At 38.5% G+C, this 17,965-nt stretch overlaps 2 protein-coding genes across 3 annotated transcripts; both read right to left on the bottom strand.

Moving 5' to 3' along the window:
- Nucleotides 1-439: 439 nt before the first annotated feature.
- mutyh (mutY DNA glycosylase) lies at nucleotides 440-6,293 on the bottom strand. 2 transcript variants are annotated; one of them, XM_042416767.1, is made up of 15 exons: nucleotides 6,074-6,293; nucleotides 5,392-5,522; nucleotides 4,733-4,772; nucleotides 4,571-4,644; nucleotides 4,426-4,467; nucleotides 4,260-4,331; nucleotides 3,985-4,098; nucleotides 3,731-3,828; nucleotides 2,912-3,056; nucleotides 2,640-2,727; nucleotides 2,374-2,556; nucleotides 2,055-2,200; nucleotides 1,797-1,946; nucleotides 1,321-1,371; nucleotides 446-1,238 (listed from the first exon to the last, which is right to left on the bottom strand). In XM_042416767.1, exons 1-15 carry the CDS (start codon nucleotides 6,177-6,179, stop codon nucleotides 1,092-1,094), a joined length of 1,587 nt encoding a protein of 528 aa, XP_042272701.1. In that variant the 5' UTR covers nucleotides 6,180-6,293; the 3' UTR covers nucleotides 446-1,091. The 2 variants fall into 2 exon arrangements, with proteins under 2 accessions (XP_042272702.1, XP_042272701.1); XM_042416768.1 differs by lacking the exon at nucleotides 6,074-6,293 and having other exon boundaries at nucleotides 440-1,238; nucleotides 4,723-4,772; nucleotides 5,392-5,434.
- A 432-nt stretch (nucleotides 6,294-6,725) lies between these two features.
- armh1 (armadillo like helical domain containing 1) lies at nucleotides 6,726-10,456 on the bottom strand. The gene is made up of 11 exons (XM_042417327.1): nucleotides 10,065-10,456; nucleotides 9,369-9,437; nucleotides 9,111-9,277; nucleotides 8,787-8,983; nucleotides 8,543-8,627; nucleotides 8,197-8,313; nucleotides 7,863-7,935; nucleotides 7,579-7,708; nucleotides 7,091-7,168; nucleotides 6,911-6,992; nucleotides 6,726-6,813 (listed from the first exon to the last, which is right to left on the bottom strand). Exons 1-11 carry the CDS (start codon nucleotides 10,370-10,372, stop codon nucleotides 6,785-6,787), a joined length of 1,335 nt encoding a protein of 444 aa, XP_042273261.1. The 5' UTR covers nucleotides 10,373-10,456; the 3' UTR covers nucleotides 6,726-6,784.
- Between the last annotated feature and the right edge of the window lie 7,509 nt (nucleotides 10,457-17,965).

Raw genomic sequence — 17,965 nt, 5'->3', positions numbered from 1 at the left:
ATTTATATAATCTTGTCCCTCTGGGGACAAGTGACCCAATCAAATAAAGCTGTTGATAGATATAAAAAACAACTATTTATTTACCTTGAATTTAAAAATTCTTGAAAAACTTTCAGTCTGCTGTTGCAAACGAGTTTAAACTACTGTTACAAGTATACGACAATTGTGTATAGCAATATAGGTTTATATATATAATATTTATAATATTTATTTAAGATAATCCTCTGGACTAAGACTTGTATCCATGTGCATGAGACATAAGCAGTCAAACTGCGTCTGTACAGTGCCATGTTTCCCTCTAAATGTAGACATACACCTAAGACAATATATCACCTGATGTGCTCAGTAACAGCAGATTATCACGATGTGTCCTCCCAAGCATGAAATAAAAAGTTGTGTAAAATGAGCCTCGGTCAATTTCTGATTTAGACTCCAATATATTCTCCTCTGAAATATAATGGCATAGCAGTGTGTCACAAAAAAACCTAAAATAAGTTGGCATATTGTAATAACAGGGAAAGAATGTAATACTAACATAAAAGTTTATACAGTATATGTTTATAAAAATATAGATAATATATCTCAGAACACATGCCACCAGCAAGTATGAAAACCAGCGTGTTTTTCGTCTGGACCTGCAATGAACTCCAGTTATTTTCCCTCCATACCGCTTCATTTTATTGAGTCTTTAAAACATATAGTAAGCAGACATGAAATGACTTAAAATCTACAATAAATTTCAGAATGTCGTATATAAAGGCAAAATGTTACCATCATTATATAGTAATAAAAAGATTATCTACAATGAGGTCATTAAAAATGTAGTACAATGCTGATGCACAGGTCCCTACAGAAATATCATAGGAGCAAAATACTGATTGTTTCTTATTTTTCAACACTGTATCACACTCTGTATTCTGTGTCACTGTCTGTGTTCACTGTTAAAACTGTCCATTTTAAAATTATTGGATGGACTTTTGTATTCATTTCCCAGTGATGGGATCATGACACCACAATAATTAAATGTGACAACACAGGGATGATGCTTTGTCAAAAAGGCACATATGCAAAGAAATGCACAATGTCAGACTCTAACAAGATTCTTCTTTCACTGTCTTGAAGAAGGAGTTGAGGGAGAGCTGCCTGCTGCCGCTGTTCGCTACACTCAGTTTGGGCTTTTTTGAGGTCTGTGTCCTCTTCTCATTCTTTAGGCCGTTGTGCTTTTGCCTTTTTCCATCCTAAGTGAGACAAGCAGAAAAAAATGTCACAGGTAAAATCTGTTATTTGTACAGGATTATATAAATATATAGAAACACTTACCTTAGAAGTCTGTTCCTTTTGGCTGTCCAGAGAATCACAGAGCTTCACAATCTGCAGGAGAGTTGACATTCTTAGATTGTTCACACGGACATGAACAAAGTGTAGCCACTTGTTCAGTCCTGCTTTCACATCGTTCTGAGACAAACTTTAATAACCAGCTGCAATTGCACTCCACATTCTCTGAAACCCAATTTAATAATCATAATAACCAGCAGATTTTTTCTTTTTTTTATATTTATGTGTATTTATATACTGTATATATGCTTACACTTCCTGTTCTTTACAAGATATTTCACTTTACTTTCTATTTTAATCCATCTCTTCTTGGTGTCTCTACACCAGAAGTGTCTCTACAGTCTGCTGTTGCAAAACCATGTTTTTAGTGAGTGATAATTAAGTGCACTCTGCAGGTACTGCTAACCTCAGTTACACAGCAGGGCTTTGCACACACACACTGTGTAAACAAAATTACAAACCTTTTTCACTCCTGTGGACACAGCAGCTTCCTGCAGAGCAGATCTTGTGAGCCACTGCGCATTTTCAGTCTGTGTCTGTGTGTCGCCGTCTTTCAAACACACACTGTGAACCACGTATGTCTGGTGGATGTGGGAAAAGATATGCACCACCTGCAAACAGAAGATCAGGATCTGTCAGAAGGTTTTCACACAGCTCTAGAAAGAGTTTATTTGCATATAAAAGGTGTGCATGATAGATAGGTGGTAGATCAAGGTTACCTCTCCAACATACTGGATAAGGCTTTCAGTCAAATGGGTTCCCAGTATCCTTCTGATCTCAGCACAGAGCGCCTTCTTTTGTTTCATCTCCGAGTTCTCACCCTCCAGCAGAAGACTCGGAAACTCCCACAAGCCCGCCAGCAAACCTGTCAATACAAAAAATTGTATGTCATTGTTTCTTTCTTTAAATATCTGTGCTGCTAAAAGATGAAAATTCCTGCCAAAATCTAATTTTAGCTGAGACTTGATGTCCCTGTCGTCAGCAACCACAAAGTGATTCCACACCAATGTCCAATGCCCCAACGCTGTGGGCACTGACCTTTGTTTGGTCTCTGTGTGAGCAGGTACTCGTCCTCTCCCGACTCTCCAGGTCTGATCACCACACAGGTCAGAGTTCGCTCAACTCGGGGCGGCTTCTTCGCTGGCTTTCTGGGGAAGTTCTGAACCCCCAACTCATCATCCCAGGGCTCAGAGGGACACAGTGGACATGATCCGCTGCTCACTGAGGGAGAGGAGAGAGAAAAGTGCTTTAATAACACGACTAAATGAACGTCTGACAGGGCGCAGAGGAGGACGGACACTCACTACAGTCTTCTATATCAGGCAGGGCTGAAGTCTTCCTGTCGAGCTTTCCCAAGAGCTTCATGGAGTTTTTCTCTTGTTTGACATGAACCTGCACACACACAGACACACACACACACACACACTGTATAAACACATTAAATGTACAGCATGGCGATGTGATCCAAGACATTAATGATCCATGTTAGCTCTGGCTTCTTCTGTGTTCACAATACAAGTTGCCAGCCACCAACCATAACCATTATTTACTCGCACTGGTTAACACTAGTTTCCACCTTGCGATAAGAGTGGCAGTGAGACTGTACGGGACACTGCTTGCACAGTGGTCCTTTAGGGGTGCAGACTCGCGCTCCGAGCTCCATCATGGCCTGGTTGAAGTCCCCTGGTCTCTCAGGATCCACCAGCGTATTAGCCAGACCCCTGAAATAGACCAAGTGAATGTTTATAAAAGCCACAATTCAGCCTGACCAGCATACAGTGCTTAGAGGAGGTAGTTTTTCTGTTTGTCCCAATTGTTTAGTATTATTGTTTCAAATCAATGTTCATCACCTTTTGCTTTTTCTCATAGCTGTATGGACATCCTTTTTTGGGACACTTGTAGTGACTATACTGGAGATGTAATTTCTCATCCAATAAACAGACCTTTGCCAAAAAAAAATAGCTGCAATGTATCACTGCAGACTGAAAGTATCTCAAGAACATTTATGAAATAGTATTAAATGAAACTTTAATACAATTTACAAATAGTGAAATTGGTATTAAATTAAAGTGCTTTGATTACATAAAAAACTTATTTTAGAAAGAGTATTTGGACTTGGATTGGAATAATTCAAACAAGAGCTAGAAAAGAAAAGTGAGAGTGAACTGCAGCAATCAAGGAAAAATTCAACAATTAGAGGTGCAAGCTGAGAGTGTCATTAAATTTTCTTGACTAAAAGTCCACTTTTCTGATTGTTTTGGGCAGATATGAATGCAACACACTGCTTGTTGGGTTTTCCTTGCCACAGTAGCATTCACTGATATTAAAGTAGAAACTGGCAGTCAAAGTCAAAATTCAGGTGCCTTGACGATATTAGTTCAGAGTTTAATCTCACCAAAGCGCCTCTGTTACTGCAGGACTCGTGCTGTCGGCTCCGATGGCTCTCAGGCGACACAGCACCCGAATCACATTGCCATCTACTGCTCCAGTAACCTAGGCAACAGGGATCATTTCAGTCATCAGTCAAAAACGAGGCAGCATAGCTATAGAATAAGGTAGTGAGAGTTAGCTCTGGCTCATCAAAGGAAACACGTAAAGCTCTGGTGCAGATGTGCATGTCTACAGGTGTGTGTGTGTGTGATGACTGACATGGCCAAGTGCAATAGAGCCTATAGCTGAAGCAGTGTAGCGTCCCACTCCAGGAAGCTGTTTCAGCAGGCTGTCAACTGTGCAAGGCAACTGTCCCTTAAGTTCTGACACCACCTGAAACAGAACAGGAACAACACATTTAACACTGAGCACTCCTCTGTCTGAAACAAAACATCAACAAGTGAACATTCAACCACTGAGACACTGAGCAAATAAAGAACACAGCATTTGATATGATGTTTGATGCAGTCAGAGTTACAAAGTATGACACAGACCTTTTGAGCGCCTTCGTGTAGTCTTTTTCCTCGTGAATAGTAGCCGAGGCCCGCCCACATCTGATTCACCTCCTACTCATAAATGAAATCAATAAATTAAATTTGAAATCGATACCATCTCAAAATCAACATCGTCTTAAGTCACTGCTTTTAGTTACTTCTTTACCTCTAACGTTGCAGCTGCAAGATCCTGCACTGTGGGCCACCGCTGGAACACAATAGAGAAAGAAAGTGAAAGAGTGCATTAAATTACTGTTAATAGATTTAACATACAAGTATTTCAAAGTAGCAAATACCTCAAAGTTGCCTACCTTCATCCATTTGTTGTAGTAGTCTATTACTGTGGCAACCTGGGTCTGCTGCAGCATGATTTCAGAAACCCACACTAAAAAAAAAACCCCACAAAAAATTTGTCACATAAAAGGACATCAGCTGCAGTTATATGAAAATATGTGAAGCATACATTTTCTTGCCTGCATATGTCCTGATGTTGAGGTCTGGCTCTGTCATGGCCTGTCAGACAAATACAGGAAGCCAGTCAGTCATACTGAATTACTGCTGCATGTAGTAATTGTAAGTATTTTCTTCAACATTGCTTAATGTGAATAATTAATTACAGTCTAGGAAATATAATCTTATATGAGGTTTATTTGCAATATCATTGCATTTTAGACTGCCATCTTAATATAAATGATGGTATTCAGTAGGTAATGTATAACATCATACATTGAAGTAATAAAAATAATTTGTGCTATATCCAAATAACCAAATGAGAATAGACTATTTGAATAAAAGCAGTGTTTTTTTCTGTACAATGACTTTTAAAAGACATCATATTGGTGTCATTTTAGTGGTTTTTTGTCTATTTAAAATGTGAGACTAAAACACTGATTAAACAACCAACTCGCCTCTAATCATAAATCAGAATCATGAAAACATCTTTGTTAAAATATAAAAAGAGAGTTTCTATTTGTTCACAGCGTTCAGAGTATGTTACAGTAATCATGTCTCTGAGCTAAACTCACTATAAAATACTGTACTTATACTTGTGTATATTTAGTGAATAAAGGTATTGTGTATAAAAAAGGCAAATCTTCTTGTCACAACCAGTAAAAGAAGCTGTTCTCTTTACCAGAGTCCTCCATGGCAGCTCTCTCTTCTCCTTGTCATACCAGTTCAGGAGCTGAGACCTCAGCAGGACCACATCAGCAGGATCAGGGAAAGTGTGGTACGTGGAGGGTGAAGCAGCATCCACGGTTTCCTCTGAGGAACCATAAAAACTTTATTCTCATTCAATCAAAACAAACCATTTAAAAGGCAAATTTAACTTTATGACTTTGATGTGAACTTTTACTTATTGTGTTGTGAAGGAGGAAACAGTGATATTAGATCAATAACATATTATAAAGATTACAAAAAGCTTTACTGCTTAGTAGCCACATTTTCAAGTAATAGCTTTACATTATTGTTTATTATTGTATAGTATGGCTTTATTAGAAAAAAAGTTCATTGTTTAATCCCCCCACTCAAAAATGTGTTTTTCTTCTTGTTCCTACAGTTGAATGTTTGATCATGCAGAATGATGTATGTGCAGAGTTTGACACCAAAAGATTGTTTTCACGTTCATCTGCTGAAAGTGGAAAGTTTACCTGAGCTCATCAATAATCTGACTTTAAACCGTGGATTTATCGCGTGGCTGTTATTTCATTATAACGAGCAGGTTGTTTATTTTGTGTCTGTCCCTCTAAGTGATATGTGAAGCAGCAAACTGAGTCTTAAATACTACGTTAAATAACACTAATGTGGTACATTACCTTCTTTCACGGTTATCTTTGACTTCTTCCGCTTTGCTTTTGCAGTTTCTACCATTTCCAGACCGACTCTCTTTCCTTTCTGCATCGCTGAACGTAAGCTGCTCATAGTCAAAAACCATATGTGGCAACTTTTTAAAACAATTTACCTCCGCGCAGCAGGACCAGTCTTTTTTACCTTACGGATTCATTTTGGCTCCCGCCACGTTCAGCACGCCCAGTCGCTGCTCGTCCAATTAACTGCGAGGAAGCAGAGAGCTACGTGTTACGTCATCTCCGGCGGGAGGGGCGATATAATAATGTGCAGATGTTATGTAAAGTCTGTGTGCAGTGTGCATATATATGTTCACATTATCCTGGATTAAAGGATATATTTATTTAATCAATTCATATCTTAAATAACCAACATGTAAATTATCATGTAGAAATTCATAAACCTTCAGGATTATTTTTGTAAGAACTGTGTAAAAATTTCAGTAAAATAGTAAAATCTGCTTTTGACATATGAAAATATATTCTCAACAAAATAATATCCATTTAGTGTGATCCTGTATCAACACTGATCATAGATATAACATATTTGAAATCCAAACTCACAAGTTACAAAATTAAACAGGTATTAATTAAATAAGTTATTAATAACAAACACATTTTTTTCCACCATTTGTTTTTATTTTAAACATCTGCATCATTAAAAATGATGTATTCTTCCTGTCAGCCTTCAGAGTTGTTACCATCCAAAACTGGGAAACAAAGATTGACAAGAAAAACAATTATACTCGTACACACAGGCAATAAGTACAAAAAGATAAGACATGATAAACTCATCACAATCATTACCTTCAGTTATGTTAACTTTATTCGACAGCAGGATCTCTGCTTGTGTTTCATCTATATTCATGTACAAAGTCTCAGCTTTGTTCTGTAGAGAGAGGGTGATTAAATTTGTTAGTACCCCCTTCTAACAGCTTCCACTCTGACCATTACTATCACAGTATTTAGCAGATTATTAAATCTTACCATGAAGGCTTCAAACAGTGTACTGCCCAATACTCTCCGCACATGTTCCTCGCTAACTGGGAATGACTGGACAAAGTGCTGGGCAAAGATGAAGGCAGACATTAATTGTCAGCATATGCATACAAGCGTGCTTATGTATATGTCGTGTATGAAGGTTTGCATTAAGTGATACAGCACTACATCGGAAACAGTGACAAACCCACACCATGTTAACACAACAAGAAATCTGCTCTATTTATATCTGTACACCCACTGCTGAGCTATTTCCTGGATACTGGCACATCGTTCTCTTGTAAGCCTACTGTGGTTTTTTAGAAAAGAGAAGAAGAAGGTGGGTAAGCAGCCCCACACACTGTAAAGTATTTGTGCCTTGACTTTTGCACATTCACGAAAGAATCATCAACAGGCTGTGTATAAATTATTACAGGACACAATGGACTGTCCTCGAAAGGCAAGCATATATGTCATATATAAATCCATATGTGTACCTCCAAGGCCAGGCTGGCTTGTATTTGGGCATCAATATGTTCTCTGTTGCCCACAGTGCACAGAAGATGCTGGATCGTTCCAAGAGAGAGAAGCTCATGAGAAACCTCTTTACTGTCCTCGGCCAACAACCTTCAACACAATAAACATCATAAAAATATTACTGTGTGAAGACAGCTACAACTATTACGCTGGGACAATTTAAGTCATTAAAGTTGTTTACTGGCAACATAAATTGCCTAAATAATATGGATTAATATGTGTGTTCACAATTTAGGCACCACACCGTATAGTTTTTGCTGCAGCAGCTTGTTGCACAAACACAGGCAGAGATCCAGTCATCTTGATCCTCTCAGCCTCTGGTGGGATTTTACACGTCAACAAAGCATGTCATGCATTCATTATTCATGTGACAAATTAGGTCTCACTGACAAAATGCTGTCGCATTAGTTGATGTACTTGTGTTAGTGTAAAAATTGCACATCTGTTTCAGAAATTGTGGAAATAGACGCCATTAACTGTCACTAATTGGTCTAAAGAGGTTGCTACATCAGTCTTTGGTAAGAAAATTTACTTGCTACAGTTTTAGTAAACAACAGACATCTAGAGCAAAGGGTCACCTTCTGTGATCTGGTGGTGCTGTACTTCTTCCTTACTAGGCCTCAGCAGATCCACCAGACCACTGAGCAGCACTGGCCTCACATCAAAATGCATCAGAACTGAGATCAGATTAATAGCTGTCAGAGACACAAGGTTAAAGTACAACGTTAAAAGGTGGTCATTTTTCATGAGATGGCAATTTTTCCTCTACAACCACAATGGCAACTGCTTTTATCTATAATTTCAGAGTGAGTTTCACTGCAAAATAAAAAAAAAAAGTCCAGCACAAAAAACAACTTCTCAGCGAAAGCAAAAGTTTACCGCCGTTAGGTTTTAAATATCTGCTCTGCCTACAGGTGTGTTTACCTTCATCCTGAACCTCCAGGTGCAGGGAGCTGAGCATATTCAGCAGAGGTGCTACAATGCTGTGATGGGCTGTCTTCATTTTGGACTGTGAGAGAGAATAATGAGAGATTCATTGTTTTTCTTCTCATATGTTAAAGATATTAAATTTAGCCAGACTATCATTACAAATTAAAAAAAAAGTCTGTTCTTCTTGAAAGTGTGCGAGTACCCATGCATGCTCTTCGTGTGTAATCTCTGGCTTTACCTGCACAGTGTGTAAGGTGTGCAGGACCAGCTGCTGGGCCTTAGGAGAGCTACAAGTCATGAGGGCGATCAGGCCTTTGTAGACTTGGTTTTGGTATTTGGGGTTTCCATGGGATAAGGACTTCAGCAGGGCCCAGGCTGTCTCTTGGGTGTCCTCTGTGTTTGACTTGGCCAGGCACTCTGCTATGGCTTTCACACCTGCAAGAATGTCAAAAAAATAGAGAGGGCAAAGCTGGTACTATAGACACTTTAAAGTTTAATCTGTTTATTGTACTTGCAAATTGTTTTTAGAAAGCAGCTAATCTGATTCTTTTCAAAAATTTACCATGGCTTTCACAGATAATCTCTTTGTACTTGCGACCAGCATTTGAAACAGTGAGCAGAAGACGGAGAGCTTCAGCCTTGTCTTCCTCTTTACTCTGAGGGTGGCTCAAGATGTCCAGGAGAGTGAGAACGCCTCCATCCTCTAGGAACTCCATCAAGTACTGATCACTGAGGAATATCAGAAAGGCGGGTCACTGACACTGAACTTCATAATGGGTCTGGGTTTATAGATGATTATACAGTATTTTATCTCACTCACTGGCTTGATGCAGAAAGAAAAATCCCAGTTGCTTTCAGTTGGGGTCCCAATAATGTCCCGAACATATATCTAAATATTTTAGTTTAGGAAGGGGTCTCAGTTGATTACAAAGTCATCTCAGAGCAGGAAACAGGCCTAGTCACTACAGTAACAAGTATTAATGTAAGATTTGATTTCAGCCACAATATAGTTACATGTATGCAGTAAAAGACATGGAAACAAGTAGAAAAACTGATAACTGGGCTTGCATTCATCCAGCTCTACATCCTCATAAGTCCTTGTCCCATATAGATCCAGGTCCTCCTTTCCACAAACATTTTGTCAAAAGTTCAGACAAATTTACTGTATATAGAATAAACCATCATTTTGGATTAAAAATGTGTAGTTAGACTAATATTGAAAGGAATTGGATATCTATCAATTGAGGAATATAAAAAATCAGTCATCATTTTGTGACAGTCAAGCATATTCAATTGTTCATATAAATATTTTGCTAATAGGCACTGTTATGCAGGCCCCTAAAATACAGCAAAATTGTTTAGACCAGGCCCTGAACATGTGTGGTTCCCAAATTCATATAAATTTGAGTACGTTTGTTTTTTTGTCACAACAGTAACCCACACTCATTTAGAAATGTGTCCAGTTCAACAAAGCAATGTGTGTATGAGCTGACGGAGCCCAAGCCATAAAGGATACGTGAGTCTCATCCATGTGGTGAGTCGAGCCAGAAAGAGGCTGGAAACCTGTGTAAACTGCAGCTCCAGCTCATAAAACGTCTTCCCGGTGTTTTGAATCAGAAAGGTGTTCAACATGCGGCTGCGGACCGTCCTGTCACCACGGTCCCACTCTCGAAGAAAACTGAGCACTTTGCCGATGTTCGCTTGTTCTTCATGTGTTGACATCGTTTTTGCCTTTAGACATTGGTAAACGAAAGTTAACGTTATGAAGTTTATAAAGAGAACTAGAGCTAGGCAGAATCCTGGCTGTAACTTCCCTACAAACATAAAACTATTTTATGTTTATCATCAAATAGCTACACTATCATTTCTTCATGAATGGGTTTGATTTGCTCCTCCGTGTAGCGTTAGTTTATGGCAACTAGGTAACGGTCGCCTAGCAACGCCCCAACAATCAATTCAATTCAATATGCTTTATTGGTGTGAATGTAACAAAGACAATATTGCCAAAACGTCAAGTAATAATGAGATTAAAAATCTCAAATCTCAATCTAGCTCCAAACATTGAGCAATTTGTTTGCACTGACAGGGGCCGTAAAAAATTATTAGAATATTAGGTACATTTTTCAATATTAAATTATCATCATTAATAGAATATTTTATTTACAATTTACTAATAAAACAGACATTTTATTTTCCTTTCTTTCTTTCTTGTTTTTTTTTTTTTTTTTTTTTTTTTTTTGGCAAAAAGTAAACATCCAGAGAGCCTCTGTATTGCCCCCCCTCTATTTACATGAAATGGTTCAGTCCTGCCCCTAAACCAGGCGCGAAAGCTACTTGCTAGCAGTGAATTGCAGTGGGGAGGGCTAATGGATCATCATGTCTCAGCTTCCTAAATAAAATTCTGGTTTCCAAAAACAAAAGGAAAAGAAAGGATGACAATGTGTCACTCAATTTTTCACAAAGAAAGGAGGGTGTATTCTGTGAGTGGTGGAAATTAACCTGTTAGCTTAAGAGAAAGAGGCTACTCCTGCTGCTCCCATAACATTAGGTACATTAGATACTTACATTTCCATTTCTCCATTTTATTATTTTATCAATGCAGGTAAACTTTTAGCAAGTTATTCATACTGAATCAGTTGTCCCTGCCCCTGCCTGGTGCCAGGCCCAACAGATGCAGCTTCAGGCTCAGCAGGCCTGTCTCCCCATCCCTCTACCAATGAACCAGCCCCACTCCTAATTACAGAAGGAGGTGAGCAGCATTGTGTGCAGGGGGTCCGTGGGAAATTCTTTTTTATTATTATGAAAAAAAGAAAATGAAAAAAAGAATTTTATCATTAAAAATTACATTTAGACTGTAAAATATGGTTACAGCAATTGTGCAGGGTTGGCGAGTCCTGTGGTGGGGCCCAATGTGATATCTTCTCATGGGGCCCAAAATCCCTGGCGGTGCCCCTGTGCACTGACCATACATATTGATCCCTTTGTAAGTGTTGAGTGTTCCTTGTGTAACATTGATATACAAAGTATTTCTGTTGAGAAAAAAGTATTCACAGAAAAAAAATTATCCAAATGTCAGTCACTCTCTTTAGTGAGGTTAATTAACCTAATTCTGGATCCTTAGGTCTGCAACTCAGGCCCCTTATAGTTTCTTAAAGCCTAAGGTGACATCTTCAAAAGTATTTTTGGAAGGACAGTGGATCAATTATCCTCAGAAAAAACGGTATCCAGTATCTTCTAGTCTTTATGTATATCTGTATATATGAGCATATTTTCTGTGGACAGTTCTTTACAGGTAAAATAGATAGATAGACAGACAGATACAGTAGGTTGAAGAAGACTAGGGTTGTGAGGTGTCAATAACCAGCTCAGTCAGGGTCGTGGCACACAGAGGACTTGACAGTGTACAGTTTTGTTATGTACTGTTTTGTCAACTAGCCTACCAGCAAACATGCTGTAAAGTAGTACAGTGGGTGTTACAGGACCAAACCATCAGCCAAAATTTAATTTAATCCACTCAATTTCATCAATTCATGAATCAGTCACTTAGTAAGCACCAGAACATGTTGTGGATCTGCACTTCTCAAAGTCTAATATGACTATTTTTGTCCTATTTTAACTTCCCAAGCTATTTATTTTTTCACATAACCTCATGTCACCGTAATAAAATTTCACATTTGACCTTCTTCAATTTACTTTTTGGACATGTTATAACCTGAAAAGGAAGATAGTGCTCAGGATGTTCACTCTCTGGCATCTTTATGGAGAATGACGCAGCCGTGGCAAGAGCTCCCTCTTCTGGACTTTTACAGACATAACCAGTCAATCACCGAGGACAGCTTCTTTGCTATCTCCTTTGCAGATTTAGAGGCATCCCTCAATTTAGATCACAGACTATTTTACTGTTTTTCCTCAGTTTATATTTTATACAGGACATTTTCCCTTGTTTTCTCTTACTCATTACTCCTGTTGATTTAATTCTACTAATGAATCCCACACATGAATTTATGTAACTTCTCTTATTTGTTTCTAACAATTTTAAAACCACTCTATTTATTCCAAAAGTTTACCATACTTTTTAACTCTAATTTATTGAACTTGCATGTGCATGAACTTCAATCTACCACAACCACAGGTAGATTTCCTACATATTTTTAATCGTCTTGCATTCTGTTTTTCACCCCTCCTGTTTATTCTGTTCCTGTTCATATCTTCATTCTGGCCATTTTTCAAACCAGTTTCATTTCTGTGGCTTTGATGTCTTTTCATGTAAATCTGTATTTGATTGCATTTATCTGACAAAGCAAATCTTGAATCAGAGGAAGTGAAACTGTCTAACAAGAACTGACGATGAAGCATCATTGACTGCATCTGATTTAAAAAAAAAAAAAAGTTTTCTTCAAATTAACATTTGTTCAGTTGTACTTTGGACTTCCTCTTTATTGTTGCCTGAAACACAAACTGGTATCCTTGCAGCATTTTGCTGATGCTCTCCACACTGACCTGGAGGTCAGTATCTGTTCCACAAAATATTTAATTTCCTCAACTGTGTCTATCAGCAGAGAGCTGATATGCCTTTTTACACAATTACTACATCCTGTGAAATTTGCAAGTTTGTCATTTTTAGTTTTTCAGATCCTCCTTCCATTTACTGCATTTTGTATCCCTCAGCCTACTGAGGTTTCAGATCTGGCTGAAAGAGAAGTGTGACATCTGTTTTTAGGGGCTGTGTCTTTACTTTGCATTCAACCTGAGCCGAAATGTGCTTTGAAATATTGACTCCTGCTTTGTAATAAAAAAAAATTCAAAATAATAATGATAATAATAATAAAAATAATAATAATAATAATAGACTTTATCTATACAGCACTTTTCAAAACAAAATTACAAAGTACTTTACAAGGTTGAACCAGGATTAAAACATTTCAGGACTGAGGCAAATAAAATCAGGCAATTGAAATAATACAAAAATTAAATGCAAGAAAAAAGAGTAATAAATGGAAATAAAACGGAACAGATGAGAATTATTTCTGATTTGTTTTCGTTTAGCTGAAGAAGATTTTGGGGCATCCAGCACTTTATTTCTGCCAGACAATATAAAATATGATGAAAATGGCCTTCTTCACTGGTTTTTAATGGGACATAAATTTGTGTGTTATCTGCATAGAAATGGTTCTGGATTTTTGGTTTATGCATATGACCTAGTGGTAGCATGTATATACAGAAAAACAAGGGGCCAAGGATGGAGCCTTGGGGAACACCACAGGTTGGAGGGGACAGAAGAGGAGGTGTTTCCCATGACTACTGAGAAAGTTTTGTTTGATAAATAGGATTTAAACCAGTCTAGAACAGTGTCCCTGATGTCAACCCACTTTTCAAGGTGATCAATAAGATAGAGTGATCCACAGTATCAAATGCAGAACTCACATCAAGAAGAATTAAAATCAAACAATCACCAGCATCATAAGGTCATTTGTAACTTTGATGAGAGCAGTTTCAGTGCTATGACATGCACGGAAACCTGATTGAAATTTGTCAAAAATATCATAATTATTCATAAAAGAAATAAACTGCAAGTGGACAATTTTCTCTAAAACCTTTGATAGTAAATGGTAATTTAGAAAGGGGTCTAAAAAATTTTAAATCAGTAGGGTTGAGGTTAGGTTTTTTGAGCAGATATAGAAAATAGTAAGTCCAGCACTGTCAAATACCTGAGAGAAATCTGGCAGGTATAAGATCTGAAGGACGCGATGAAGGCTTAAATTTGGCCATTGTGTCCTTTAAAGTGCACAGTGAAAAGGCCTCAAAGTTTTTGAGCAAGGAAGAGGGACTGCAGTGTGCAGAAGAAGAGGGGTTTTATTTGATTATTTATTTAGATTGTGAAGAAGGATAAAGATTGCTCACAGATAATGGTGGTGGCTTCAGTTTGTTGGCTAGGAGGGTTAATTACGGATTTGATGGTTTTGAAAAGAATACTGGAGTTATGACAGTTGGGGAAATAGGAGGACCTGTCTTCTTTTACTGATTTTTGATTGGTAGACATTAGTTCTTTCATAATTTGATATGACACCACCAGGCTGTCCTCTTTCCATTTCCATTCAGCTTGTCTGCATTTTCTCTTAATTTCTCTGGTATTGTTATTCAGCCAAGGTGAGCTGCGAGTTTCTGTATCTTTACAGGTGCTATGGAGTCAAATACAGCTTTACATGTATTGGTGAAGTTGTTTAGTAATTCTTCTGTAGACAAATTAGATTTTTTTGGTTATTGCTATGTGTAGATGCAGTGGTGAAGGCCTTATGAAATCTGTCAGCAGAGTTTGTATTGAGGACACGAGAGGAAACATAAGTAGCCACTGTGGGAACAGGAGGTAGAAAGAGGGACTTGTGTTCAGATACACGTAAGCTAGCCTCACAGAGATCAGCACTATCAAGAATAAAACCAGAGGACAGAACAATGTACAGGGTTTGTCCCTTTAAGTGAGTGGGACCCTCAACTGACTGAGTGTAATGGAGGATGATAGCTCTAACTGTAACTGTAGCTAGTTAGGGGGTAGGTGACCACTGTGGTGCATCGGCAAGAATGCAGGGATGCTGGGATGCTCTCTTCAATGCTTTATTAATACCAACAGGTAGGTATATACAGGTGTGTGTGGTTCTACAAACAAGAATAAACAAACAGCATTAGCTCACAGGCAGCAACACTGTTGACAGGAATCATTAAGCAGTGCTAATGCTAATAAATCCTAACAGCACCTCTCATAACTCTGCTTAACCTAGAGGTAAACTGCTGATTAACAAGTCACTTGTATTACAAAGCCACGTACACTTTAGCATGAGACCGTCATAAGGCACTTCAGTAATAGTCATGACATCACTGTTAATCCTAACATGCACAGCGATACAGCCAGAGTGCGAATATCAGAATATGTGAGCAATTACATTTCCACCATGGCAGTAACAACCACTGATTACAATTACTATAGCGAGTGTTAGCATGTGGCTAGCGGACTTTATGCTAATAGCTTTGATCTGAACCGAACATATTTACATCGCTAATATAAACTCAAATGCACAGAAAGTTACGTTACACGATCCATTTACATGTTTCTGAACGCACACATACGAGGATAGCTCGTGAGTGGCCACTATTTACAATATACATTCGACTGCAGTCTCTCTCTCGTCCGCTCTCCATGATAACTATAACCAAAACAAAACATAGCAACCGGCAGTGTTTGCATTGCTAATAACAAGGGCACTGATTGGCCGATCCCTGCTACCTACTACAACAAGGGAGCTGATTGGCTGATCCTACTACCCAACTGATTGACTAAACTACTATTATACACAAACGAGTCCTTCATCACACTGAGTATGATTAAAAGAAAGCACAATGTTTATAAAATCCATAGTAGGCCTAAGAGAGGAACCAGGAGGGAAGCATACATGTATGTTAAAATCAAGACTCTGTCAAAGGCATAATAAAAGCTAAAGGATTAGAGAATTCCTGAATAAAACCAGAGTTAGATTTTGGTGGTCTGTAGATTAAAACACAAAGTAGTGGGGCCTTGCCATTCATCATAAAAGCAAGTGATTCAAATGAGGAAAAGTTTCCAAGTGAGTAAGGGGAACATTTAAAATTCTCTCTGTGAATCACAGCCAGTCCACCTCCATGACCTGAAATCCTAGTCTGCTGAAAATAATTAAAACCAGGTAGATATGCTTCATTCAGTGCAACACAGTCACCTGGATTTAGCCAAGTATCAGTAAGCATAAATAGATCTAACTGCTTTGATGCAAAATCATTGCAGAAAAATGATTTATTTGCCAATGATCTGACATTCAACAACCCAAACATACTGAGTTGGGAGATGGAACAGGACTGGCCAAGGAGACATGAGGTGAGGCAGCAAGGTTGACCAGGACCAGATTATTATCATTCACTGTACAGCTGTGTTTCCAGCAGGGGACTCTGTTACAGGGAGCATCAGGAATAGCCCTAACAGGTGATACAGGATGACATCACAATTGGAGACTATTACTAACATTTGTAGAGAGCATTTGGGCCCCTGGTCTGCTTGGGTGCAAACCATCAAGACAGTATGAAAAACTCAAAGTTCTGAACATATCCAAAGCTGTTGAAATTGGACCATTTACACAGGTAAGAGTCGGCTGAAAATCTCTGAACCACGCCAGTGGGGATACGGTATGGGACTGGAGAAAACAGCATTGCGTTTCAGTGCCATTAAAGACTGAGCAACTGACAACTTGTTCCTGTTCGAGCTGAAACATTGTTGATTCCAGCATGAACAACAACAGTACTCACAGTGGGATATTTTTTGATGAGAGCTGGTAGTTTCCCATTGGCCAGGTGAGCCATGTCAGCCATGTCAGGCAGGATCGGCATTAATCAGAGGGAGAAAACAATTACAGAGGGTGACCTGCTCAGGCTACTTCTCGTTAGCTTGCTGGGGAGTGGTCTTCTCCAGACAGTGGACAACAGAGGTCTGCAGCCAGGGATGGTGGAATCACAGGCATTAGAGCAGGAAAAAAGTGTTGCATACACTGGCTCCATTTGCATTTCTATTTTATTTGGATGACGTTTCAGCCCTCAGAGGGTAAGATAGAGGGTAAGATCAACAGTCAATCACAGGCAGCCACATCTTCACGTGAGAGGAACTTTTTAGTGCATCCAACACAGCTTGTAGAGCGCCTACCTGTCCAGCAAACACCTGGCAGTTGTAGCATAGAATATTTATATTGTATAATAGTAGTTTACATAGTTAAGAAGTTATAAATGAAACATATTCTAGTTAATCATGTTCAATAATGTTTTCTCATTGTCTGTTCAAAATGTTGGTCCGGTGTGTTGTTAATGACACATTGCATGTTGTTAGATTGTGACATGAAAGGTAACAGAACCAAACAGCTAAATAAGGACGGGAGAACATAATCCAGCCCGCTCCCTGTTGTTACCATGTACTTATAGGGTGAATAGTCTGTACCTACAGAGTAAGACTGGGAGAACAGCACATGTGTTGTGGTTTATGTGTAATAAGAGAATAAAATCATTTTTCATAACTTCCTGCATACCTTATTATTGTGTAATTAAAGATATACTATGTATATTATTACATTACTGTATTGTTATTTTTTCATCCTCGGATGACAATACAAGCTTTTCATAGCTGTGCACTGGAGAGAGGTAAGTTTGCCTGTTATGAGCTGCTGCAGTGCTGGACCAACATGGCTGCTAGGAGCTAATTTTCAAAAGTATAGACCCATTTCTTGCCTTGTTCTATTGAAATTCATACAATGAAGTAGAAGACATAAGCATAATAAATCTCTTGAGTGTGGGTGAAGCTTGCCTGTCAAACACACATGCATAAAAAAGTGATTGTCATAACTGCCACAAGCAAAA

This window comes from Thunnus maccoyii, chromosome 7 (genome assembly GCF_910596095.1).
Source record: "Thunnus maccoyii chromosome 7, fThuMac1.1, whole genome shotgun sequence".
Classification (NCBI taxonomy): Eukaryota; Metazoa; Chordata; class Actinopteri; order Scombriformes; family Scombridae; genus Thunnus; species Thunnus maccoyii.
This window is presented reverse-complemented; position numbering and strand designations above follow the sequence as displayed.